Source organism: Chenopodium album, chromosome 5, assembly GCF_948465745.1.
Source record: "Chenopodium album chromosome 5, dcCheAlbu1.1, whole genome shotgun sequence".
NCBI lineage: Eukaryota > Viridiplantae > Streptophyta > Magnoliopsida > Caryophyllales > Amaranthaceae > Chenopodium > Chenopodium album.
The window spans coordinates 10887305-10913164 of NC_137838.1; the positions used below are offsets into that span (position 1 = coordinate 10887305).

Sequence of the window (25860 nt, forward strand, 5' to 3'; positions counted from 1 at the left end):
CCAAATACAAGAAAATTTATTGAACATATAGAGTACTTTTTAATTTAATCATTGTATTTTATTGATAACTAGAACATAAGTTGTTCCATATTTGTATTTATCAGACAAAATAAATGTTAAAAATTTAAAGGCTAATTAATTAACGATAATGTATATAATAACTCGTTTCTACCTTTTTTTTTTCTCTTATTATTTAATGGCTAAATGCTACCCTACTTAGAGCATAGCCAACCATTAACCATTAAGGGTGGTTATTAGGTGAGAGAGTGTAAAAATATTATAAATAATTGTAGAGAGAGAAAAAAAAGGAGAGATAAAACAATAACCTGGTTAAACCTTTAACCAGGTTATTGTAACATGGTTATTGAGTAAAATATTTACCCACTTTTGTAAGATTCTCTACTTATTGAATAAAATTTATGGGCAACCATTGGCATACATGGGTTATAAAATGGTTGTCAAATTGGTTACAAATAAGGTGGAAGATAGAGAAATGAATAAAATAGATGATAACCACAATGATTGTGGTTAACCACTAGGTATATTCTTAAAATATCTGTATCCGCCACTTACTGTAATTATCTTTTTATGAAATCGATAATGAAACCAATAAAATAAATCGATAATCGATAAAGCCGCATAATCTTATGGGTGTAAGCTCAATTATAATGAAAAATATCCGAGTCGTAAACGTTGTCTCACATTGAACAAAGAGGAGATAGAAGTGTCATAAAACTCATAGAAGGCGTGGTATCAAACATGGTGAAAGGAATTAATTACAAAGACCAAAAATAAGAAAAAAAAAAAAAGAGGGCACATTTTGTTTTTAGTTTTAGTTATGGATGAATAAGATGACGAAAGAACGAGAAGCCCGCCAGCAAGCAAGCTAGCGCGTAGGACATAATAAAAAGTGGTCATTTTCTCACAACACACCAAAAATATGGTCTTATTCAACCAAACTTAAAATCATATGACTTCAGCATAGCATACCACCAATTTTTTTTTTTTTTTTTAAAAATAAATTTCGTAAATTTTTATTTTAAATTTAATTAATCAATTAATATCCTCATAACTACTTTTACATGGTTGGAAATTAGCTGTCATATATCCACAAAATTCCCTTTTTATTTTTTCCTTCTATAAATTATATTTTCATTTTTATTAAATCTTTTCTATAAAAAGCACTCCCATTAAAACCCAAAACCTTCTCAATTATTTCATTTCTTTCATCCTCTTTTTTCTGTTAAAACTCAATCAACAAACTATCCAACTTAAAACCCATAATTTTCAACTAATTTTAATTACCCACAAATTTTTTCCCCTTATTTTATTAATTTGTGTGGAACCCAGAAAAAAGATTTAATCTTGGGAAAAAAAAGTTTGTTTTTTGCAAAAATTCCGTTGATAACTGAAGAATTTACTAAAAAAAGTTTCAAACTTTATTAAGTTTTTTAGGCTTAAATTGAGCTGAGTTGAGTTATTGCTTCAACTTTGTAGCTCACCTAATTCTTTTGGTTTGTTTGGCGGTTTTTTATGCCCTGTTTTTAAGAAGATTGAGAAGAAACTCAAACTCAAGTTTTATGCTTTCTTGAAATGCTGACTCTGCTTTTCTCTGTAAGTTCTTGTTCTTTAATCATCTGTCTTACTATTAGCAGTTCTTTTGAGTTAATTCGTCGTCCGTTCTTTATTAGTTGCAACATTCGTTATTTCACGATCTTGAAAATATTAATTTGATATATATGTGTATAAACTTTTCTTTTGTTTTGAGTATCAATATCAATATTCAATTTGAGAGTTAATAATATGAAAATTTTTACTTTTCATGCATAGTTTTGAAATTTTATATTTGGAAGAGAGTAGAATTAGCTGGTCACCCTTATCTATTACTAATATTTTTGGGTTGATTTTAATAAATTGGCAAAAATTAGTACTAATTAGGAGTAAATGAAAAAAAAAAAATGTTTTGGTACTTTTTGTTTTCCGTACTATTTACTCGTGTAATATATTTGGTATGAATGTATGATCTTTGGGATTTTATCTGCATGACGTGTGAATCATTTTTTAACTCATGTGAATCAACTGTCACATACACATAGTACCGAGTATCAATTTGAATTGAATATTCGTACAATCGTACTCTCTTCGTTCCTAAATAATAAGCCGCATTTGATTAAGGATCGTTTTAGGAATTGAGTTAAAAGACGATGATTTTTTGTTACGGTGGTTTATGATTCAGCTTTTTAACATGCATGTTCTTAATTCGAGTTAGGAGAAAGTATGCTACACAACAATTATTTTGAAATGGATGAAGTATTTTTGGTACTTATACTTTGTATAGTGTGAGCAAGCTAGTAAGAAGTACGTTAATCACGATTAGATGATCGTACAATTAATTTGAGACGGAGGGAGTATTTTTGTACAGCGTAAACAAGCTAGTAAGAAGTACGGTAATCACATCATCCTGATCATTATTACCCTACTCTTTTTCAACCCATTTGTACATTTTTCCACATTCACTCCCTTTTTATCTTTGACTATTGTTACTCATCAATATGCCAAACAATATTAGAGTTGTGGGACCCACAAATTTGGTAGTGTTTTTGGATTACATTTACCTTAGGAAACTGTTAGGGTAGGTGGTTTAGATCCTTTATCAATATATGCACTTGTGATTGTTCTGTTTTTATTTATAAGGTAAGGAGAAGACCCTATCGATGTACTTAGTCGAGTACTTGTGATCGTACTTTGGAGGTTTAACTGTATCAGTGTATACGGAGTATGATTATTTTTCCTTATTCCGATCTAGGAGACTAGGACCCACATATGGGATTAAGGCTTTGATTGACTGATTCCGATCTAGGAGCACAACCCTTGTGAGGAGTGGGGGAGACAAGGTGGGAGTTATAGCCTTATAGGTAGTGATCGAGGTAGATGACCAATGTCGCTTTTTCGTTGATTTGAAATGCATGATATTAAATGAACGCATTTGACAGATGGGCTGAAATTCCTTGCTTGTCAGCACATAGTAGATTAATACTAGTGAAGTTTAAGTGTGTGATCATATTTTGGGTTTAATTTATTGTTGCTGTGAACTTCTGAAAGACTGAAAGCTCCTTGATGGTCGGTTTCAGTGGTCCTAAACATTATTTAGGACTACACAAGAATATATGGTTGGGTTTAGTAAAATATAGCCAATAACAGTTGATCAATAATTTTATCCAATTCCCATGTCTTATTGGACATCAATTTAAGTGATAATGTTGAGCATGGATCAGGACAATCGAGTACGTACACAAATGATCGTGTTTAAAAAATCTAGATGAGATGCGTTTACTGATGTTTGCATACTCATGATGGGTATCTCTAATTTAATTAATTGTCTGCTTTTGTGTCTGATATTGAAAGAATTAGTTGAGTCTTATCTCAAATACTAACCACAAAAATGGTTATGTGTTTGGTTGATTTTATTTTCTTGCTTACTAATTGTAAGCGTTGTCAGTTTAATAGTCCTTACATATAATAATTTTAAATGTTTTGGATTAAGTATGTATAAAACTCTCTTAATCGACAATGAGCAAATATAATTAGGTGGTGTCAGCAAATTTGCTGAAGTATAATCTTTGACTAGATTGCTTTGTTCCTGGTTCGTTGTATATAATATACGCCTTTGTATTATTATATGTATCGGTTGTCATTGTTTTGTCATAATTGATTAGCATGACTCGTGTGGAGGCGTTACGTGAATAAAAATATGCAAGTAGGAATGGCTGCACTCTGCCTAGGATGTTTCCTATGTCATTAAAAAAAAATAAAAAATCATATATTGGAAACTGTAAAATTTACTTATTTGATTTAGGTTCATGGGCTGTTCTGCAGCGTTAATTTGTGGGTTTTCTACTCTATGTGAGCATGGAGTGCTTGCGGTGTGAAACTCATACGAGGTCTTGTGATCACTGATTACAGATAGCATTGAAATAGTTGTGGCCTATTTAATGAACTTAGAATAAAAATATTCCTGTCCCGTATAATTGAATCAATCCCATGATACAAAAGTCTGTTATGCTCCTGATTCTACAGATGGCATGCTAGGTGAATCTGCTCTTTCAAGTTATATTTATTTACCATTTAGGTGAACTAACCCGTATTACACGTAGCATAGGGAGTTTATTAAAAGGAAGCTATGGAGGATGCTGGATGTATCTAAGAGATTATTTCAAACAGTGCGAGTGTGCTCACTCGCACCTGTATGACACATGCATGACTTGGTCTCTATAACACGATCGCTCATATTCATATAAAAATCAAGAGATTGTATGTTTGAGCTGGTCAAAAGAATGATGTGGTTTGTAGCTTTGATAGTGGTATTGCTGGTTTCTGAAGTACTGTATAAGTTTTTAAGTAGTACTTTTTTTTAAAACACTGAAGGTACCTATGATATCAAGACAATAATCTCATATATGCTGCTACTGAGTGTTATGCATTGAATAATTTGAAAATTATGCACACAAATTAAGGATATATTAGTTATTCTCCTTATTGCCTTGGTATCCAAAATCAAGTGGTGATTTATGTTGGTATTTCAGAGTGTTAAAGCTATTATTTTAAAGTAGTTGATTATTATGTTGTGACAGGGCAATTCATGTTTAAGCAATATGTTACAGCGTTCTGTTGTACTAACTTCGTGTTATTTTTTGTATATGCTTATGCTAGGAGAGTTTAGAGCAGTGAGATGACCGAACTTAAGAGGAGTGTTGGGTCTATTGATCAGGATAGTTTCGCATCAGTTGCATCCAAGAGACAAAAGGTTGATATATCAATGTCGAGCAAGGTTTGTTCTTGATGTTAACCACATTCACATACTTTCTTATAATCTTATGCGTCAATTTTGACATTAATGCTATAAAATCTATGTAGTATTAATTTTTTGTACCACAATGTTTTTTTGGGTTATCTTTGGAAGGGGTAGTAATTTTCAATTGAAGCCACTATTCTTTTGTTTGCCTGGGTATATACCACAGAATCTTGGTCGAATTGGAACAGGTTTATGTTAGAACTTGGAAGAGTAAAGAGTTAATTTTTTTGAGGAACGTTTGCCTGCTTGTCTCTTTGTCAGTACTCAATATGTGTATTTCTGCTTGATGATGTCATTATCCTTGCTTCATGAGGTTCAATACAAAGCCTTTATATTAGCATAATTTTTTATTTACATGCCCATATATGTGCTTGGCTTTTCCCCCACAGAAGAGACAATTTTGTAGGGAATGCTAAGTAGTAATCTGTGCTTGGCTTTTCCATTTTCTTAAGGTTGGAAAACTTAATGGTGTGTCTAGGCAGATCGATGAACTTATTGTAGACTTTAACTCATGGGTTACTGATGCAGGAAAGAAAAGAAAAGCTTGGCGAAAAGATAACTACACTACAGCAGCTTGTTTCCCCATATGGCAAGGTATGACACGCACTATTGTTTTTTTCCCTTCTTTATTTACTTTGGAGACTGTTATAGTGGAGAGCATTTGTAAGCTATAACTATGCAACGTTGCTTGACTTGTACTTTCAATAAACGGATTACCTTTTGATTCATATTTGAAGATTTGCAAACATGAAGTTATGTGTTTTCATTAGAATTTTTGTGGGAAGGTGTTCTGTTATGCATGATTCTTATATTTTGTTAAAATTTGTGATGCAGACTGATACAGCCTCTGTCCTGCATGAGGCAATGGAGTACATCAGATTCCTGCATGAGCAAGTGAAGGTATGCCATTCTGTAGGTTAATCATGACGATAATGTGTACCGGACACTAGAAATACCCTTCGACTATGCACTGATTTTCTGATTTTCCTAGCTTTTCAATGACTAGCAAGAAAACAAATTATTTATAATTGAGTCAATTTATTTATCAATTATATTGCTCTAAGGCTTTGAGCTACTGAACTAATTAGATTTCACGAGTCATTATAACTCTAATCTAATATTACCAATTTCAGGAAAATAGAGGAAAATAGAATTTCCCCAAAATACCTCTATTTCGTCTAGAAAACCTGAAATGCCCTATGTATTTCAGATACATAAATATAAATTTATGTTGTATGAGAATGTTTTTGTTTGATAGAGCAAAAATTCAACCTAGGTTCTTTGTCATCTACTTAAAGTTGTCCATACTATCGACTCTTGCTCTAATTCTATGTTGTGTTGGTACTTGTAGGTTTTGAGTGCTCCATACCTCAACAATACACCAGATACAATTATAGAGGTGAGTCGCTTTTTGATCCATGTATTTTTGTATAGAGTTGAATCAATGCCATGGGGCATACTATACTCCCACACCAATAGAGCAAGTTCTACTTCTTGGAAGATGACGTTAGTTGTTTACTTGATCAAAGTTGGTGCTATTTGTTTTCCCTGTGATGCATGCTCGCTAGAACCTTATCATTTCCAGCTCATCCCATGCATCTTGATTTGAATACCTTCATTTTTAGTTTATACGGAGTAGAAAAAGTAGTTATTAGCTTTTTTTGCTGATATGGATCCTGAAAAGTGTTCTGCGCCGAAAATATATTACACACACACACGCTTACTGCTAATTCTGATCTGTTACTTTAGTACCAAACAAAATCATTTTTCTGGTCTAGTTTGAGTTGAATATGAGAACTGTATCATGGTTGAGACAGAATTATGCTGTGATTGTGTATGTCTATGTTAGATCTTGCAAAAGGGTCATTTGCATGCTATTACTTTTTAAGTTCTAAAGCGTCTTCTTGAGGACTTGATTGTGATGGCATTTCTCAAGATAGCTTAAGACAAGGGGGGATGTCTTTAAATGCCGAAGATCCTAGGAGCTAACGGAACTAATCATATGTTTTAAGAATGAATTTAACACCTCATTTTGTAGCTAGAAGAGTAATTGTGCTAAACATAATGAGAAAAAGACTGGATTGTGACATATGTGGGACATAGCTGGGCTTTTGGCAAAATGTTTGAGGCCTTAACCTGTTAATGTTTTTGAAACAGAATTAAAATGATGGTTTTCAAATATTGCTGAAAGTGATTAGTCATTATAGAATAAATGTACGTAACGTCTTAAACACTTAATTGTGTGTAGTCATTTTCTACCCACTTCTTGACTTCCTTGGTATTGTTAAGTGACTATTAGATAACAAATTCTACACTGTCCTGTTTAAGGATGCTTCATGTTTGTTGACCTTCAAAAGGCTAAAAGAAGTTTCTTTGTTTTTTTTTTTTAATCCGAACTCTTCTAGATCTATAAGAATATGTAGGTAGTTCCTTCTTCCTAACTTTCCTACCAGTAATTTTGAGATGGCAAATGTGTGGATCATGTTCAGTTCGAGTATTGTGTCAATCAGTTCGAAATTGGGATGTATTCGGGATTTATTCATTTTATTGTGGAGAAATCAATCAATTATCGGCTTTTGAATCATTGGGCAGGTATCTAGTTTCAAGTAGAGTCCAGCTTTGGATTGAGTTATTTTGGGTTGGATCTAGTCAGTATTGTACCATTTCATTGTTAACGAGTCATTGAGTTTAGCCGAGAGTTAAGTTGAAATTAGTAGTGTTTGTCTTCTATGCTTCATGTACCTAGAAAACATGTTAGTTTATTACTGATGTATGCACATACTTATGGCTCTAATTGTCCAGTATTATGTTCATATCGACTTCACAATTGGTTGTCGTTACATACTGTGGTCTACTTTGCTGAATGCTGATCAGTAGACTTTATTCTTCATTTGCTGTCTTCAGGAACAAGTACATTATAGCTTAAGAAGCAAAGGGTTGTGTCTCGTGCCAATTGAGTGTACTGCTGGATTGGCTCGCAGTAATGGTGCAGATATTTGGGCACCCATCAAAACTGGTTCCCCAAGATTTTAGTACTCACTTCAACAAGTATACATGCTGTTTAACTACCAATTACCCCTACTTGCATTGCTTCATAATGCAGCTAATCGCCTTTGAGATTTACATCATTCAAGGGCAGTTCAGTTCTCGGAAAGTAAATGCTTTTCAGCTTTTGTTCTCGCATGGTTCATGGTCTGGAGCTTTTTGTAGAACAGTCCTGGACCAAAGTGGAGAAGCATGAAGTGATTTAAACTCGCGGCCTCTTAATCTTTTATGTAATTAGGTTAATGTTATGAAAAAACGTACGAGTTCTATATGAAAGGTTCGATTGGCCTGATAATCTGTGCAGACGAATTGGGAATCCTTTGGGAGTTCAGTTGAAATTCCCGGTAGAGGCTTTGCCTGAAATAATAAACGGAATATATGGCTATTGATACTGATCCAATAATTTTAATTTAAGCTTGTATGGGCAAATCTATATACTATTCAAATATTACTCACAGAATTAGAGTGAAAGGAAGTGTTTCTTTATGTCCACTCTTCCATTCCGTGTACCTCGAGTATACATCGCTCCCTTCGTTTTACATTGTTCTTTCTTACTAGAATCGTTTTGTAAAAGGAAGTGTGTGTGTGTGTGTTTTTTTTTTTTTTTTTTTTTTCACTAAAATACTTCATAAAAAAAAAAAAAAAAATAGAAAACTTTTGTTAAAATTAATGGTAGGTAACTTAAATTGGTAGAAAATGAAGTGAGGAGGACCTTGCAACTACTGAGAGTTAAGTCAAGGTTTGCTGGTCTCCAGTTCACATCTAAGTTGGATTTCTTTACTTTGCCGTCACACCAAAACATTCATTTTCCACAATTTCCGTATTTGGAATTTGTCTCATAAAATTAATTGTTGATAACTGAAATTTCTAATTACTAAAAAGAAAAAAAAAAAAAAAACTTTACTATCCTCTTTTTGACTTAATTATGACAACTTAACTGCTAATAATGATGAAAGTTTATGCTTTGTTGAAATGGCTACTTTTTACCAATACTAATGTATTAGCCATTAGGCTAGCATATTTGGTGAAACTACCCCATTAATACCTTACCAAAAAAAAAGTACTAATAATTGTAGACTTTATCTCTAATTAGGCTCAAAGAATAATCATGTATAATTAACTCCAAAATGAGAGTGAGGGATAACTCGGGTGGTTTGAGTTCCTTCTGAATATGTGAAGTACTCCGATCCGTATTAATTGTTGTAGACTTTATCTCTAATTAGGCTCAAAGAATAATCATGTATAACTAACTGTACTCCAAAATGAGAGTGAGGGATAACTCGGGTGGTTTGAGCTCCCTCCCGATTCTAGATGATCTCGGGATTGATTCTTATCACTCATTCTTCTGGCTCTAAAAAAAAGAGTATATTAGGTCACATCTCTAACTTAATATGTGGTTTGTAATACTCTATTTCAATTTATTCAACTTACTTGAGATCGAATCTCATTTGTTGCCTTTGTACCTTCATATAGATGATCAACCAAAAATAACACATTTTGACTTAATTAATTAAAATTAACATAAATAAATAATAATAATAAAAAAAAACACAATAATAACCGTTTGATACATCAAAAACTTGAATTGTTCGATGTATATACATATTAAGACTCGAAAATTTATTTTTACAAGCCCTTTCTTTAGGGGAAAATTGTTCATAAATAAGAACAAACATTTACCTATACCATAGGGCCAAATTGCATGATCAAACCATACATTTTCACTACACATGCATCCAAGATTTACATGTTCATTCAATAAAGAAAAACAAATCAACCCACCAATTTATGAGTCTCATAAAATAAACCTAAGAAGATTTCTTCTTATAATGGCAAAACTCAAAGCAATTCTCATCCATCCTCTCTAACACAAAATGAGCAAGCATCCCATTATTTTCCACCAAATTTTCCTTGCACAAAAACTCTTCACTTGAAACTCTTTGAGGGTCTAAGTTATAGTCATGTACAAATACATGTGTCTTCCCACTCTTCGCCGAGGCCTTCTTGTTTCTTGCTAACACACTAGAGGTGTAGATGGTGGACATCCTCCCCGGGGCCGAGTGCCAATGACCTCTCGGACCGTCGATGAGGATGACATCCCAATCGATGTCGTAAATTTGGTTTGGCAAGTCATTGATGCCTAGTTTGCATTCAGAAAAGAGCAAGTTTTGAACTGGTTTACACTCATTGTGAGCTTGCTCTTTTACGGAGGATATTAATTCTTTGTACTCGCTTAGCTTTGTTGTGTATTGTGCGTCGTATGCTTCAATTTCAGGGTGTTTTTCTTCCATATATGCAGCATAATACCTGCCAAAATTTATTATTTTAGATGTAACCTAGCTAGCTTAAATTTGTGTGATTTATTTTGTGCTATTTATATAATTATAAAAAATTAAAATTAAAATAAAAGCATGCTGTATATATGCCTAATGTAGTAACGTTCATTCAATTGAGACAACAAAAAAAAAAAAAAAACATTTTATATAGCTAATTGTGGAATACATATATTGTTTTAACTTTTAGTGGTTGGGTTTTGCTATAAAAATACATGATGTAATAATTAATTAAAGAGATATTTTAAATCACACCAGTCAATTCTATCATGTAAGAATGTAATTTAAGCAAAACAAATAATATTGTATTTTTACCCTCTTTATTTTCATATTTAAATTTTCATGTTAGACAAGAAATTATAACATTTAGTCATTTACCAATGTGCAAGCATGCATGTTATATTATGGAATTTATGGATCAAATAATGTGCCATATATATATATATACTTCGTGAAGCAATACGTATATATTGATGAGAAGTTCAATTTAATTTTAGCATATAGTAGTGGCATGATTTATTTGTGCGTTATCCTACGTCATAACAAGAGTACAATAATTGCTATAACGGCCTAGCTAAGGATACATGTAAGAGGTTGATGATAAATTATACTTCGTATAAACCTAAGCATATACTTAGCTCATTTTCTCTTTATTAATAGGTAAAGTGTTAGAAAAATAACTCACATCCATGCAAGCAAAATGAGACGACGACATTTGTCTAACATCTAGATGGATGACTAACGTATAATTAAACTAGTAGGCCTAGGGCATCCCTCGTATCACCAGTTGGCTTTAGGATAAAAACTTGTAATTAAGATTGTATGTGGTCAAACTCCCATCTAACGTAAGCTTATGTATGTATGTATGGTTCAATGAATATAAAATAAAAAAAGAGAATGTATGAAAGAGTCCATTTGAATTCATTAAACTTATTACGTTACCTGTTCTCATCAATGAAAACCGTTCTACCATGGTTGTTAAGAGACCGCCATAACAAAGTTTCATGCGTAAGACCAAAAACAAGAAAGTTACAAGGAGAAGGACACCGACGTAACACATCCGAAATCGACTTTGTATCAGCAATATCCATCTTCTCCGTTGTGTTAGCTCTAGAAGAGTAATGTAGAAGCGTACTCACAACATTCTTAGGTAGAGGGTACCGGGAAGTCGTGTGCCCCACATCGTTAGAAGCCGCAACACCACTTGTAGCCGCGGTGGTGGAGGGAGTCGAGCTCGAGTAGGCCGAGAACGAGTCACGGGTGTATATAAGGGTGAGGAGAAAAATAAGGGTGAAAATTGAAATAACGGCTAAGAACCATAACCTATTTGAGCTACCTTGTTTAAGAATGTAAGGGTGTAAGAGAATAAGTTTTGTGTTGTTTGTGTTATTGTTGTTCTTCATTTTTTTGCATGCAAAAAAAGAAGAAAATTAAAAGATAGGGAATAATGAAAATTATTTGTGTTTGTGTTTTTTTTTAGTTGATTAAAGATGGTATATATTTAAAGAAAAAAAAGTAGGGTTTAAATAAAGGAAAGGTAGGAAGTTTGTGAAAAAAAAAAAAAATTAAGGGGGGTTGGAGAAACTTGGAGTGGAAATTAAATTAAAAGATGGGTAAGAGAGCTAGAATATGAATGTGACATTATAATAGAATGTGAATTATGATTATATAATATGGTTGATTGATTAAAGTAGTATATATAGTATGTAATTGGAGGATTTTGTATAATGTTATGATCAAAGCCAATTCTTATTGACCACGTGGAAGAATTTGTTGTTAATGATGTAGATTTTTTTATGGTAGAAGCAAATTAGGATTTACGCAATATATGTGTTATGTTGCAAATTTGTTTGTTCATATACATTATCCATCTACTTTGTATTGTCCTTGCAGTAATTTTATGATGTCAATGTAGGTGAATTGATTATAGATAATGTTTCAAGATAGAGCATTCTTTCCATTCTTTGTATCCATAATTTCTTATCGATCCTTATGAGGCGATAATATCATAATAATCGAATGATGTTAAAATAAAACTTTTAATATTTCACAATAAATTGGTTGGGGAGAAGATTTCATTTTGAATTTGCAGTTGTTAGTTATGTATGTAAAATTGCATTTCTTTTTATTCGTATTACTATCTCGGATCGCACCGTCCTAATTAGTATTCTCTTGTGTTTGCGTAATCCATATTTATTTGAGTTTTTTTTAGACTTTAAAGCTAAATTGATATCATTACGATATCCAATTTAATGTAAAATAATCAATATTATTCTACTATATCGCATAATGTAACAACTTCTTACATACAATCGGATAGCCCGGCTAGAAAACAGAATTGCATAAACTAATCGAGACAATATATGTACTCCTTTCGCTATAGTTCATCTATTAATTGAGTAATCTTTTCTTTAATGTTTCTTCTTTTGCAGATACATCCGAGTGTATAATAGACATGTTAAATGTTGTAAGTCTTTTTAAAAACTTTTACTTCAAAATGTATGGAACAAACTACAAAACTATAAAGACATACAATGATACAAGTACAACTTTTGACTAAACTTTAAAAAAAAAAAAAAAAGAAAAAGAAAGAAAGAAAGAAGATTTTAAGAGCAAATGAAGTACAAATAATACTTTAAACTTGTACTTGTATATGACATGTAATGTCTCAAATTATCAAAATCATAGAAAGTAGTTGTATGTGGTAAATATTGTTTGTGCACGTTTATGTAATTGTGTGAAATTTTGTACCCAAATAAAAATGATGAAATGTGAAGCTAGCTAGTCATAATCAAGATGTGTATAGGGAACCAACAAACAGATATGCCAAGCGAATAGGAAGCTTCAGTTGTTGGAAGGTCCAGGTCAAATATTACACCAAACTATCTTCATCATTTTAATCATTCAATAATTTTATCACCAAATAAATCACACCATTAGATTTTAGTCCTTAAAAGATAGTCCAATTTCTATTTTATTTATCATTGTCCTAGCAATTTCTCTTTTACTTTGTTTACTGTTACACCACGCATACTAAAAAACAATTACATACCTACCCACTTAATACAACTCTTAATAAACGACGGGGTATATACTTTAAAAATAAAGAAAGTACTATGCAACACTTATTTATTTATTTATTTATATATATCTCTTCAAACATAATTTTTACTTCTCCAAGTTACTCCAAATTAAAGTTGTTTCAAGTTAGTTAACAAAACAAATGGATGAATTAAGAATCAAATGAGTAGTGTTTAAGAGTTGGTTGATCCATACCATGATGGCTGCCTAATTGCCTATAGCCCATTAGCCCTATAGTATGGAACTATGGATACTTGTAGAAACCTAAATCTAATTTGATCACTATAAAATTAATTTACCTAAATAGTACGATTAGTACCTATGGAGCATACAATCCATTATTATACGAAAACTTTTTATTGAAGGTGATAACCTTTTAATTATAAATATTTTGCAGGATAAAGCACGTTGTCCTTGGAAAATTCATTTGCTAATGAATGACATCAAGAAGTTGTTGGCTCACTTTGAGGTTGTTTCTTCTTGCCATGTGTATAGAGAAGCTAATCGTGCAGCAGATTATGTTGCAGCTATAGGCCATCAAATTTCAGGCTATGTAAACATTGACCCTAATGTAGATGCTAATTTTTCTTATTTTATTTCTTTAGATAAGTTAGGGTACAGTCTTGAGGGAAGACTTACCTAACTTTTGTATTTTTCTTATAAAAAAAAATACAATCCATTAATATGTTGTTTTTGTGAATAATCAACTAGATTATTTGGTTAAAATCTTGAAGGGTGATACTCAAGACATGAGATCAAATCTTATTTACATATATTTAAAATTATCACTTCGTAAGTGGTGTCAATTCAACCAAATTTGCCGATCCAACCTAGTTACCTAATACTCCGTACTATGTAAGTAGTGGATCCTTAGTTCGACATATATGAACATTGTAATTTAGCACGACTAGACCATACTCGACTCGACTCAACTAGGCTCGACCCATGCGACACACAATGAACCGAATTAACACCTATCCGCATTCAAGCTTATACTGTATTTTGCTTCAGTCAAATTGATCAATACAAAAACAGCATCACTCCATTTCTATCGATTGAGAAATTCAACCTCAACGAAGGATAGAGAGATGAAGATGGGATTGGTGATCTATGCGACCTTGATCTTAACAATGGCGGCAATCTCTCATGGACAACAGTTGAGCTCAAAAGAATGCGAGAATTTGGGATTCACTGGTCTTTCTCTCTGCTCCGATTGCAAAACTTTGTCAGAGTATGTCAAAGACCAAGGTCTCCTTCCTTTCTCAATTTTTCATCCTCTTCCCTGAATTTGATACGCATTATTTGATTATTTCGTTAATTTGATTGATTAGGGTTTTTACCCTTTTTAAAATTTCCGATTTTGGGTTACTTTTGCGGGATTTGAATTGATTAGGGTTGCAGATTGCATCAATATGATTGTTATAGTACATAAATTAGAATTAATTGATTGAAGAATTTGGTATAATTAGCTTATGAGTTCGCTTGATTTTAATACATGAGAATGGTTGGGATTGAGGGAGAATTGGCAAGCATTGATATGTACTAGTATGATTTGTATTAATTTTTGGTGTTTCGATTAGCTTGATTGGTGTATGCCGAGTTTTGATAGGTGTTAGTGATTGTAGACTGTTTATGTGTTGGTTAGGTTAAAGTTCGAATCGGTTGAATCGAATTTGAATGAGTGGCTCAATTTTAGACGGAGAGACCGTGGTGATCGAGGAAGAGTTGTTAGTTTTAGGGAAAAGAGTTAATAAGAGATGAGCCTGAAATTGTGTTCAATGAGTTGATCTAAATAGCACATTTGGTAGCCACTTGTACACAGTGGTAATAGGTATATATTTTAGTGTAATTGGGCAAGCAAAGTAACACCCTAATGTCCGTAGTAATCCAAACTTGTATTTATTTCCGTAAATGTACCTTACCTCCCTATATCACCCTTCAAATGATAATGGATGGACATGATATTTTGTAAATAATTTGGGGTGAAATAGCATTACCATGATGATAATAGACATTATTTTTTTTCCCTTTATTAAATTATTAATTACATACAAATTCAATTATATTACACCATTGATTATCATTTACCAAACAGGCTGTAATAGTTTTGGCGATTGGGAATTATAGCGTGAGATGCTGCAAAGGTAGCTAGTGAATAATATACATTGATGGGCTGTTGATTAAAAATTAAATATTCAAGATTTAAAGTATTTGGTGTATTTATCGTTTTATCTGTGGTTTCATTGCTACCTTCTGCTATCTTCCTTTGCTTGAAAATTAGAGAATAGGAGTTAAATTTTCGAGATTTAAAATATTTGGTGTATTTATCATTTTATCTGTGGTTTCATTGCCTACCTTCTGCTAGCTTCTTTTGCTTGAAAATTAGAGAATAGGAGAGTATATAATGGAGATTATGTGGATTTAGGCATTTAGCCCTTTACTATTGAGTTAATTATTTGAAATCTGTTGGAATTTGTAAACCTATCCTATGGTCAAATTTGGACTTGTCATGGAAAGCAGCAACTTACCTAGCTCGATAGGCCTAAGTACGAAGACATCCATTTTGTACTCTCCATCCACAGTTTGCCACACTGTCGTGTAAAATCTGGTTAGCTGGGAGGTACAGGAGAGTGGTTTGTATTTTAGACTCATTGGTACAAGATATCCAATCTTCTCATTAAAATTTTGTCACCGTGAATGGGGAATCCACTGAGAATGTTTGCCAAAACTATGGGTATCCGCCACATAAATTGATGTCAGATATAGAAAATCTTTGTGTTGATTTGTGCATTGGCACTTTGGTAGTGATTCTAACCTTAGCTTTGGACATTGGACAGTAGCGTAGTTGAGCTGGGAATGTTTTGGTAGTTTTAACATCATGCTACCAATAATCCATAACACATGGCTAAAGCAAGATATATAACATCGTTGATCTCTCATTAATTTTTCCTGCATTGTAGTCAATAGTCATAGTTCTATGAAACAAGAACCATGTATACAGCCTATTCATCTTTCAAATGTCAGGGTTTTTGCAAAACTAAAGTGTTAAATGGAGCTTGGAGGCCTTGTATCTCTATGCTTTCTTTTGAAGAAAAGTGAAATGTCTAGTTGAGATTATGGAATCAAACAGGCAAATCTTGTAATTGGAAGAGGCTAGAGGTATTTGGTTTCTGAGGGGAGCTTGGAAACTAAGCACTATTCAAGAGAATAATTATTGATCTCTGTTTTATTTTATTTAAAAGAGGAATCATGTTTTTGTTATGAAGAACTTTAAGATTTGTTTCCTTTGTTTGTAATGTGAAAAATGAAGCTAAGTCCTTACCATTAATCAGTTAAAAGAGAGGCTGAATATGAAAGAAATTAAGTTCTGCATGGCCAGACATTGGCTGCCGAAGATAATATGCACTCCCTGCTATGAGATGCCTTACTCTCCCTAAAACCCCACCCCCTTAGATTTATCTTACCATTTTTTGTACTTGTACAGTGCTTAATATGAGTATTTGGCATCAAGAACCTATTTGTATAATGTTGGTGCTTATGACTTGTGTTTCAGAACTGGTATCTGACTGCTTAAATTGCTGCGTGGAGGATTCTGATGATTCAATGAGCAAGGTATTTACTCTTAATGAAGTTATCTTGAACTTCCAACTTAATATTCAAGATTTTAAATTTTCCCATGATATTATGGATCGGAACTTCATTACTTGAGAGTTTGTGTGTTTGCTTTATCAAGAACGCCAATAATTTGAAATTTAGCGCCATAATTGTACCTCAAGCTGTATATTTGTGACTTTGTTATGCATAATTTAGTGGACTCTGATTACTATGTCCTAGAGAAAACCTCTACTCACGGAAGAATATTTAGTTTTCATGATACATCCCTAACGTTTTGTGCTATTATATTTTGTAGTTTTGTACCCTTCGTTTTCTTGTCCTGCATCTCTTTTTCACTAGAGTGTTGCTAAAATTGAGAAAAGAAATGAAATCTTCACCTCTGTTTTTGTCACAATCAAACTATTAAAGTAATTGTGTTTTTGACCATTAGAAATAATTACTGCAATCAGGTTATTAACTTTTTAAGAATAACAACCATTACAGATTACCTATGCTGGTGCACTGTTGGAGGTCTGCATGAGGAAACTGGTCTTCTATCCTGAGATTGTTGGCTTTATAGAAGAAGAGAACGACAAGTTTCCTTCGGTCAAAGTTCAATATTCTTTCAACTCGCCACCGAAGATGATTATGCTAGATGACAATGGTGAACATGCTGAAACAATTAGGTTAGTAATGTTCCATTTCTCTGGATTTTTCAACTCCCTTAATCAGCATAATCTTTGGACTTTCCTAGGCTAATTGTTTACTTTTTTTAATACACACTGTATCATGATGCCTGAGAACAGCAAACTAGGTGGCTAATTTTTTATTTTTTTTTTCTTTTCATTTTATCTTTTGAACCTTATGTAATGTCCTAAACTTGTAATCATATGTTAATCTTTTTGGATGTAGAATTGACAACTGGAAACGTGAACACATCCTGCAATTTCTTCGGGGGAAGCTCAGATCTGCTGCTAGTTAAAATGGGTGACAGGAAGCTAGATGTTGTCAAATCATTTATTGCTTTAGTGAAAATTTTGATCCTTTGTTGCCAAATGAACGAGTACGGCAGCTCGATCAATATTTGACGTGCTTCTAGGTTGATGAAATCTTTTTTTTTTTTATGATACTTGTCCTTATACCTATCTAATGTGATACTTCTGTATTATGAATTGAAATCCACACTGAAACATAGAGTAAATTTTTTCCGTTCTCGACTTCTTGAGGGCTTCTGTGTTTGTTAGCTCTAATGGCATACTATAAACGCCAAAAATGTCTCATAAAATAATTCTTTAAAAAAAAAAAAAACAACTCGATGATAAGTCAACTTTTACTGCCTAATTTGGTCTGTATTGCGTAATAAATTGAAGAATTACTTCAACTATCCTCTTGTCGCATCCCATTTTCATTATCTAAAACAATTTGGCCTTCTTAATAGCCTAAAATTTATAAACTTTAACGCAATTTTCTAGTATGTGAGCCTTGAAGTTTTATGCAAATCTTATATGGATGGATAGCCCTTGAGATAAGTTTTCAAATGATATATCATAATCTCAATTACGATTTATAACGAATAAGATATGAGCGAAATACTTATCTCAGTCCAAACCGACATCCTTGAACTATTTCGACCATATTTTAAATTGTGCAAATGATATTGTCTTGATCCTAATTGGATTGAAAAGTAGATTTCTAGAATTCCGATGATAATATATATATTTTTTTGACTTATTCTATGTTTGAAATATAAAATTATGATTAAATTACAAATCTGCAAAACCAGGCAACTAGCAATGCAACATGACACGTTGAATCTTACATGTCATAACATATTACCACGTGTCACGGCACATATTCCCATGGTAATTCACCTTCACATAGTAATTTAAAATGGTAAAAATCCATTTTGGATGTAATAGAATTGAATTGATTTATGCAATTATGCATGATGGTTGAAATGAACAGTATAATTTGGAGTGATCATATTTAAATTTTCAACAGGCCGAAATATATCAATATACCATGGTATAAAATTATACAGCAAATAACTAGATTCAACTAACAATATAAATTTGTGATAATGGAGCTCTTTGTCTGCTAATTTCAATGAAAACCTTGAAAAATTTAGGGACTATAGAGCAAATATAATTGAAGTAAGATACAGTTTGGATGAAAATGGGCAATCCGCTGAAGTAAGATCTATTTTGGATGATTTGATATTATGTTACTTTATAATTCTGAATTGAAACAAACAAAATACTCACATAAATGCTGGAAAACATATCATTTTCATATGCATACATTAGTGGTTAACTACTAATATTTGGTTCTTGTATACAAATCTGATAATGTTTCAGCTCGAATTCGATGCAGAATTTTGGCTTTATAGAACTAAGGTTCATATTCTACAAAATTTCTACACATTACATTGTTTACTTGCCAAAAGAATATCAAATGTACATGTATAATGTTTTATGGTATAACTGAAACATATTCTTTTTTGCATTCATACACTTAGAAGATGCAATTCCTATTCACCTTCACTCCCATAATCTACAATGCACTTCAAAATACAAAATTGGTTATCACCACCAAGGATAGAAGCAACATATCTCCAATTAGCCTTTTACAACTACAAGTTATCCTCATCACTAACACTTTGTTTGGATTAAAGGAAATGGGGGGAAGGGAAGGGAAATGAAGGGATGGACTATCTTTCATTTGGATAAGGAATGAGGAAGGAGAGGAATTGGAGGGAAGAGAAATGGAGGGATTAAAATTGTGAGAATTTGATCTCTCCAACAATAGAGAGATTTGGAAGGAAAACTCATCTTTCTTCCCTCCCCTCATCTTCACCTCCCTCCCCTTCTTTTCTTTCCCATTTCTTTATACAAACACACCGTAAAAGTAAAGCAAGTAGAAGATCCACCACTCCATTCAATGGCTGGAAATGGTGCGGACCAACTACCCACTATTAAAACTAGAGCTTGTTTGAGCACATGTATTATAACATTAACATTAAAAAGTTACAATTCACATATCATAATGCCACTACAAGTAAATTGCAGGGGGAAAAAAAAAACATTGTAGGCACAAAAAATTTATATACGTGCCACATCAGATGTTATATGGGTCAAATGTCAAAGTATTAACTCAGGTTTAGTTAACTATTAATTTAATTTAATTAGCCCATTTAAATTATTTTAATTAAATTATTTATTCAATAGTGAAAACCTATTACAATTGGTTAAGCTATTATAAATTAGTCATGATTACCAAGTCAAAAGCCCAATACATATCAAACCCTAACTAACCCTATGTGTCTCACTCTATAAGTAGAGACTCTTTACTTCATTTGGAGAAGAGATGAAAACAAGTAGAATAAAGAATACAGAGAAAACCTATCAGATATGGATACAGTAAGAGGAATATGTGGTGATCATTAAACCCTACATTATTATTTGCATCGACAGCTCTAAAGACATGATATTCCAATTGGATTTGTTCATCCCGTCACTCACAGATGATGCAAGAGCCAAATTTCTTCTATAATTAAATTTAATGGAAGATAACCACGATATGGATAACAAGTCCTTCCATATGTGGTAGAAAAAGAGACACCGACGCAATGTTCGTGACCAACCACTGCCTCACCCCTTTTGATTTTGACATTTTCATCCAATTGAAGTACATGAAAATGTTCATTTTCTGTTTTCTTCAAACAAACCAGACCAATGTCTAAAGTCGGATGGATTCCATGAAAATCAATCGACTTAAATTTATCATCTTTAAACTTCCTTGACAACAGAAGCTGCTGTTAACAGTAAGTTCTCCCACATTATACATTTTAATTGTTGATCCATATTTCAACAACTAACTTTTTACCCGTTGCATTCCCACATTAAAGCTGATAATCACTGCATGTAACACCCCCAAATCTCCCTCTATGGAAATACCAGTATAATACGTATAATTATACCGTAGAGATAGACTTGGGCGTATTACCGCCGCTTGATTACGCAAGGCTACTCAAACATACTAAATAAAACCAATACTTTGCATCGGAAACTCAACTTTCTTTTATTAATACTAATAAAAATAGTAACATTGTTATGAGTGCTCAAAAATAAAGACAAGACCAACATTCCTAAACTAAGTGAAGCAAATCCCGGGAATCCCATATGCTCATTCATGACTCCATCTGAAAATAGTCAACACTGCTTACCATTACGGTAAACAGGGCGAACCAAAACAAATAGGAAATACGGATTAGCAAAATATGCTAAGTACGATTAGTGCAAGATAATGTAAACTCAATTTATTTGCAAACATGCTTTTAAAACTAATTCCAATAAATAATCCAATAATTCCAAAACTCATGATTCAAAACCAATTCCAATGATTCAACATTCAAAAATAATTGATAAACAAATTCTTTTAAAATCCATTTTTTTAAAACCAATTTCTTTTAATCCAATTCCTCACCCAAGTATGCACACCCCCCAAGCTAGTCTCCTTATATTACAAGGTTATTCTTGAGGAAAGACCTGGTCATACAAAGTCCAAGGCCTTATCAATAAACCAAATCCGCATAGTGGGATTACCAACATGCTTATAAAGCATTAATAATAATAATAATTCAATGGTTCAATAAATCCTTTTAGTAATTCCAATATAATTCAAACTTCTTTTCAACAATTCCACATACTTTCAAAAATCAAAACCTTTTAAATAAATATTTGAGAATCAAATCTCATATAATACTTTTCAAAATCAATAACTCTTCCTTGAAAAATTAAACCTTCTATTTAATTCAATAAACTTTTCAAATCGATTCCTTTAAACATGATAAGTCATTCGATCAAACCATTCAAAACATGATTTAAAAATCAATCGTTTAAAAATACTTTTATTTAAAAAAAATTAAAATCAATACCTCCAAACATACTTTATTTCATAAATCATAATTCAATTCAATTCAATTCGATCACCAATCAAATCATGAAAAAACATGATATTCAAACAAATCACTTTCGAAGGTATCTAGCCACCTAAACATACCTTGAACCTTGCTTAGCAAAATCACACAAAGGAACCTCAAGAATCTTGATCGAACACACCCTACAAATAAATATAACCTTAATCAATATAAGGTTAACAAGTAATTAAAAACCCCCAACTATATGTACATGAACCTTTTAAATTATTTTCTCATAAACATCATTAAAAATAATTAAAACTACTCATAATAATTATTTATAAATCTCCCATAATAATAATAATTGAATAAGAGAAGAGAAGAAGAAAAGATAAGAAATCAAGGCAAAGAGAATAGTTGGATTTGCGTCGGAAAGAATAGGCAGAAATTGAAGAGGCTGTAAATCCTTTGATATAACTCTAAATTGGGTGATTCTTGAGCCTAACCTCAAGTATTTTTCAAGAGGAACAATTTTCTGTGAAACGTTAATACCCCAAAAACTGACCAGAAGTGCCCGAAAATTGGCTTCAAAGATAAATGGGATGATTTGTGTAAAATTGAGGAGAAGAAAAGAAGAGAATTGGTGTGAAGAATGTGAGAGGTATGAAGCGGTATTTATAGGCTAGTATGCTCATGAATTAAGGTAGGAAAATGTAGGAAGAATTATGGTAAATAGGGTTTAAGGGATTACTTGGAGAAGTGAGCAAAAGAAATAAGGAAAGTTCCAATATTAAGGTGATTGTGTATAATTGAATATGGAAGGTATGTATGTGATGTGTCTATTTTATATAGTATTTTACCCCCGTCCCTTGGTCGTAATTAGTAGGGTTTTTGGCTTTTTAGAGCCACTTTTATTACTAATTGGTGTTTTCGTAGATTTGGTTGACTTTTGCAGGGATTTACACTTTTGGAGTATTTTCCCGAGATATTTTGGAGCAATCACGAGCACTGGAGAAGCACGACCATATTTTATTGACCGGTGCCGGTTAGAGCCATCTGACCGGTGCCGGTTAGAACCATCGAACCGGTGATTAAGGGCTCGGTATAGGTAATACCGGGGCATTTGGACCGAGTATTCAAGACCCGAAGAGGAAACCCAGATTGGCCCGAAGAATCGGAGCCCAATCGTAGTCCAGATAGTGGCCCAAGAGAGTCGCTCGGCCAAAAAGGCTGGCGCCCGGAGGCACGCCCGGCCGGGAGGGAGAAGCAAAGGCCGACGCCCGGTGACGCGCCCGGCCGGGCGCGAGATTCAACCTGAAGAGCAAAAAGGCGCGCCCGATCGAGCGGTGCCTCGCCCAATCGGGCGCGTGTTATTGTTAGGAGACGATTAGCGTCGTTTTAGTTTGTTTTAGTTTAGGATTTGTACGGAGTATAAATACTCTTCCGTAATACGATTTTAGCATCTCTCTTTACTCTTTTCTTTACTCTCTTAATTGTTTTCTTAGATTCTCTCTCTCTTATACCTTTGTTCTGAATCTACTCTTAATTCCAGATTTATTTGGTAACTATTTCTCTTCTCTTAATCTTAGTTGTTTATTTCATTCCTTTGATTAGGTCTTGCTTTATTGCTTTGATTAGTTTAGTTTTTATCATGTGTGAGTAGTTCAATTTCTAGGGTTTATGGGGATCCATAAATAATATGAAGGGGTAATTTATTGTTGTTGATTGTCAATGCTAGATTAATTTCCTATTGATTGATTTAATGCTCTGTGACTAGATTAGCTTAGGCCTGATCTTTTATGCATGAGTTTGACAATATTGATTCGAGATTCGACAGATGAGAATTGATGTTTAGGTCTAGTTTCAATAGGCAGGTTAATTTGTAAATAGTTAGGTCGAGATTCGAAAGATGAGATTTAATACCGGTAAATTAATTGTGTGATTATAATACGTAGCGAAAGCCCTTTATAATCTGATTAATGTATGCATTGATGAATGATTATTATATTATACCCTGGAATATTATTTATTGGTGAACCTATGCCCTAGATCCCTATTATATATTATTTTCTCCTTATTCTTAACCTTCGTAGTTTAGTTTCATATTCAACTTATATATTGGTTACCTAATAATCTAGATTATATTAGTTAATTAGGAATAGAAAGACTCGTTTCTCTGTGGATTCAACCCTACTTCCCTGTCTACATTAGTTAAAGGATTTAGGTATTACTTTTGATTTGGGGATACGACTTTACCCTGTCAGTATGTCATGAAAAATATTAGGAAAATTTGATAATTACCACCATCTATTGTTGCCAAAATTGAAAATACCACCTTAAGTTTTTTTTTTTTTGAATTTTACCACCTAGTTTTTTCCAATAGTTCTAACTTCTAAAAATCCCAACACTTTGTGAGATGACGTCATTGTGGGACCCATAATTTCATTTTCCCTCATTCTTCCCTCGATTTCCCTTGTTCTTCTACTCCCCTCTTTCAATTTCATCTCTGAAATTTGATGTCATTTACAAAAATTTCGCAAATTAGGTTATAATTTATACAATCTAACTTAAAACGAAGTGAATTGATTAGATTAATTAGGGTTTGGGTAATTAATTTGGGGGTTTTGCTAAATTTGACAAATTAGGATTTATGAAGTTAAAATTGAATGAATAAGTGGACAATTAAACAAGTAATTACCACGGATAAACCCCTAATTTGTCGAATTTAGCAAAAGCTTAAATTGATTACCCTAATTTGTCGAATTTAGCAAAACCCCCAAATTGATTACCCGAATTTGTCGAATTTAGCAAAACCCCCAAATTGATTACCCAAACCCTAATTAAACTAACCAATTCAGTTCGTTGTAGGTTAGATTGTAGAAATTATAACCTAATTTGCAAAATTTGTGTAATTGAAATCAAATTTGAGAGATGAAATTGAAAGAAGATAGGGGAAATCGAGGGAAAGAGAGGGAAAACGAAATTGTGGGCCCATAATGACGTCATCTCACAAAGTGGTGGGATTTTTAAAACTTTTGGAAAAAACTAGGTGGTAAAATTCAAAAAAAAAAAAAAAAAAAAAAACTTGAGGTGGTATTTTCAATTTTGGCAACAATAGATGGTGGTAATTATCAAAATTTCCAAAATATTAAGGAAATTGGAATTACTTGGGGAATAATTAAGAAGAATGAATGGCAAGAAAATATGATGATTAGATATTAAAAGATGGAGAATTAGAATTAAGGAAAATAGGTGATTTTGGGAGATAATTAAAAATACAACTTACCAAAATATTTTTCCCAAAATCTTCATGGGATGGCCGAAAATTTTGAGCTTTCCTAAGCTCATATTTTCGGCCCTCCTATTTAGTATTTAGGAATATATTTTGCTAGTTTCAAGGAATTAAAAATAATTGTGTAAATAATATTTATTGTAATAAATAATTAAATAATAAAATACCAAATATTCACCAAATAATTTAACTAATAAAATCAGATTTTCACATAGGAATATCCGAAATTTATTAATCAAATAAATAAGATTTTCGGACTTATTAAAATAATAATAGCTTTTGCCTTAATTAAAATACCCGAAATATATAAATAATCTGGTTTTTAAGATAAGATAGATGGATAATAAATCTTATCCAAAATAATGATTAGTTTTCAAAATACTTTTGGCGCCAAAATTCAAATATTATTTTGGCTCCAAATAATAAATTTATTAAATACCTTTTTTATAAAATAATTACTAATTAATTAATTAGGAAAATAAGTATGAAAATACGGGGTGTTTAGGGTAATTTTACCCCGCCACGTGGTCCAATCAGAGGATGACACGTGTCAGCCTCAGGATGGCCCAAAGTGGACCAATCCTTGCCTGACACGTGTCACTCTAGAAATTAGGGGGGAAAATGCGGCCTTCAGGCCCAAATCCCGAGAAAGCCGCAATGCGGCGCAGCCCACCAATGATTAGGGATCAGTGACCTAATCAGGGGCACAAATCCCGAGTACCCTATAAATAGGGAGATTTCCCTC

The 25860-nt window shown here is 32.7% G+C and overlaps 4 protein-coding genes across 7 annotated transcripts in view; 2 read left to right on the forward strand and 2 right to left on the reverse strand.

Moving 5' to 3' along the window:
* The window catches only part of LOC145631877 (eukaryotic translation initiation factor 2A-like), a 156547-nt gene that overhangs the window by 43161 nt on the left and 87526 nt on the right, over nucleotides 1-25860 (reverse strand). The gene's annotated exons all lie outside the window — the stretch shown is intronic.
* LOC145631870 (transcription factor bHLH153-like) lies at nucleotides 1181-8311 on the forward strand. 4 transcript variants are annotated; one of them, XM_081684086.1, is made up of 6 exons: nucleotides 1181-1614; nucleotides 4711-4804; nucleotides 5381-5446; nucleotides 5687-5752; nucleotides 6204-6251; nucleotides 7757-8311. In XM_081684086.1, exons 2-6 carry the CDS (start codon nucleotides 4730-4732, stop codon nucleotides 7883-7885), a joined length of 384 nt encoding a protein of 127 aa, XP_081540212.1. In that variant the 5' UTR covers nucleotides 1181-1614; nucleotides 4711-4729; the 3' UTR covers nucleotides 7886-8311. The 4 variants fall into 4 exon arrangements, with proteins under 4 accessions (XP_081540212.1, XP_081540213.1, XP_081540210.1 ...); XM_081684087.1 differs by having other exon boundaries at nucleotides 4714-4804; XM_081684084.1 differs by having other exon boundaries at nucleotides 1182-1614; nucleotides 4711-4828.
* On the reverse strand, nucleotides 9474-11734 carry LOC145630425 (protein IRX15-LIKE-like). The gene is made up of 2 exons (XM_081682682.1): nucleotides 11173-11734; nucleotides 9474-10204 (listed from the first exon to the last, which is right to left on the reverse strand). Exons 1-2 carry the CDS (start codon nucleotides 11631-11633, stop codon nucleotides 9706-9708), a joined length of 960 nt encoding a protein of 319 aa, XP_081538808.1. The 5' UTR covers nucleotides 11634-11734; the 3' UTR covers nucleotides 9474-9705.
* LOC145631871 (uncharacterized) lies at nucleotides 14302-18122 on the forward strand. Its single transcript, XM_081684088.1, has 4 exons — nucleotides 14302-14559; nucleotides 16865-16923; nucleotides 17410-17591; nucleotides 17818-18122. Exons 1-4 carry the CDS (start codon nucleotides 14400-14402, stop codon nucleotides 17885-17887), a joined length of 471 nt encoding a protein of 156 aa, XP_081540214.1. The 5' UTR covers nucleotides 14302-14399; the 3' UTR covers nucleotides 17888-18122.

What these genes read in the sequence shown, in the direction of transcription:
- LOC145631870 (XM_081684084.1), top strand. Translation starts at nt 4,730, where the DNA reads ATGACCGAACTTAAGAGGAGTGTTGGGTCTATTGATCAGGATAGTTTC. An exon ending in TTGTTTCCCCATATGGCAAG is followed by an intron (nt 5,447 to 5,686) that starts GTATGACACGCA and finishes TTTGTGATGCAG; the next exon opens with ACTGATACAGCCTCTGTCCT. An exon ending in CACCAGATACAATTATAGAG is followed by an intron (nt 6,252 to 7,756) that starts GTGAGTCGCTTT and finishes TGCTGTCTTCAG; the next exon opens with GAACAAGTACATTATAGCTT.
- LOC145631871 (XM_081684088.1), top strand. Translation starts at nt 14,400, where the DNA reads ATGAAGATGGGATTGGTGATCTATGCGACCTTGATCTTAACAATGGCG. An exon ending in AGAGTATGTCAAAGACCAAG is followed by an intron (nt 14,560 to 16,864) that starts GTCTCCTTCCTT and finishes CTTGTGTTTCAG; the next exon opens with AACTGGTATCTGACTGCTTA. An exon ending in GAACATGCTGAAACAATTAG is followed by an intron (nt 17,592 to 17,817) that starts GTTAGTAATGTT and finishes TTTTGGATGTAG; the next exon opens with AATTGACAACTGGAAACGTG.
- LOC145630425 (XM_081682682.1), bottom strand. Translation starts at nt 11,633, where the DNA reads ATGAAGAACAACAATAACACAAACAACACAAAACTTATTCTCTTACAC. An exon ending in GTTTTCATTGATGAGAACAG is followed by an intron (nt 10,205 to 11,172) that starts GTAACGTAATAA and finishes AAATTTTGGCAG; the next exon opens with GTATTATGCTGCATATATGG.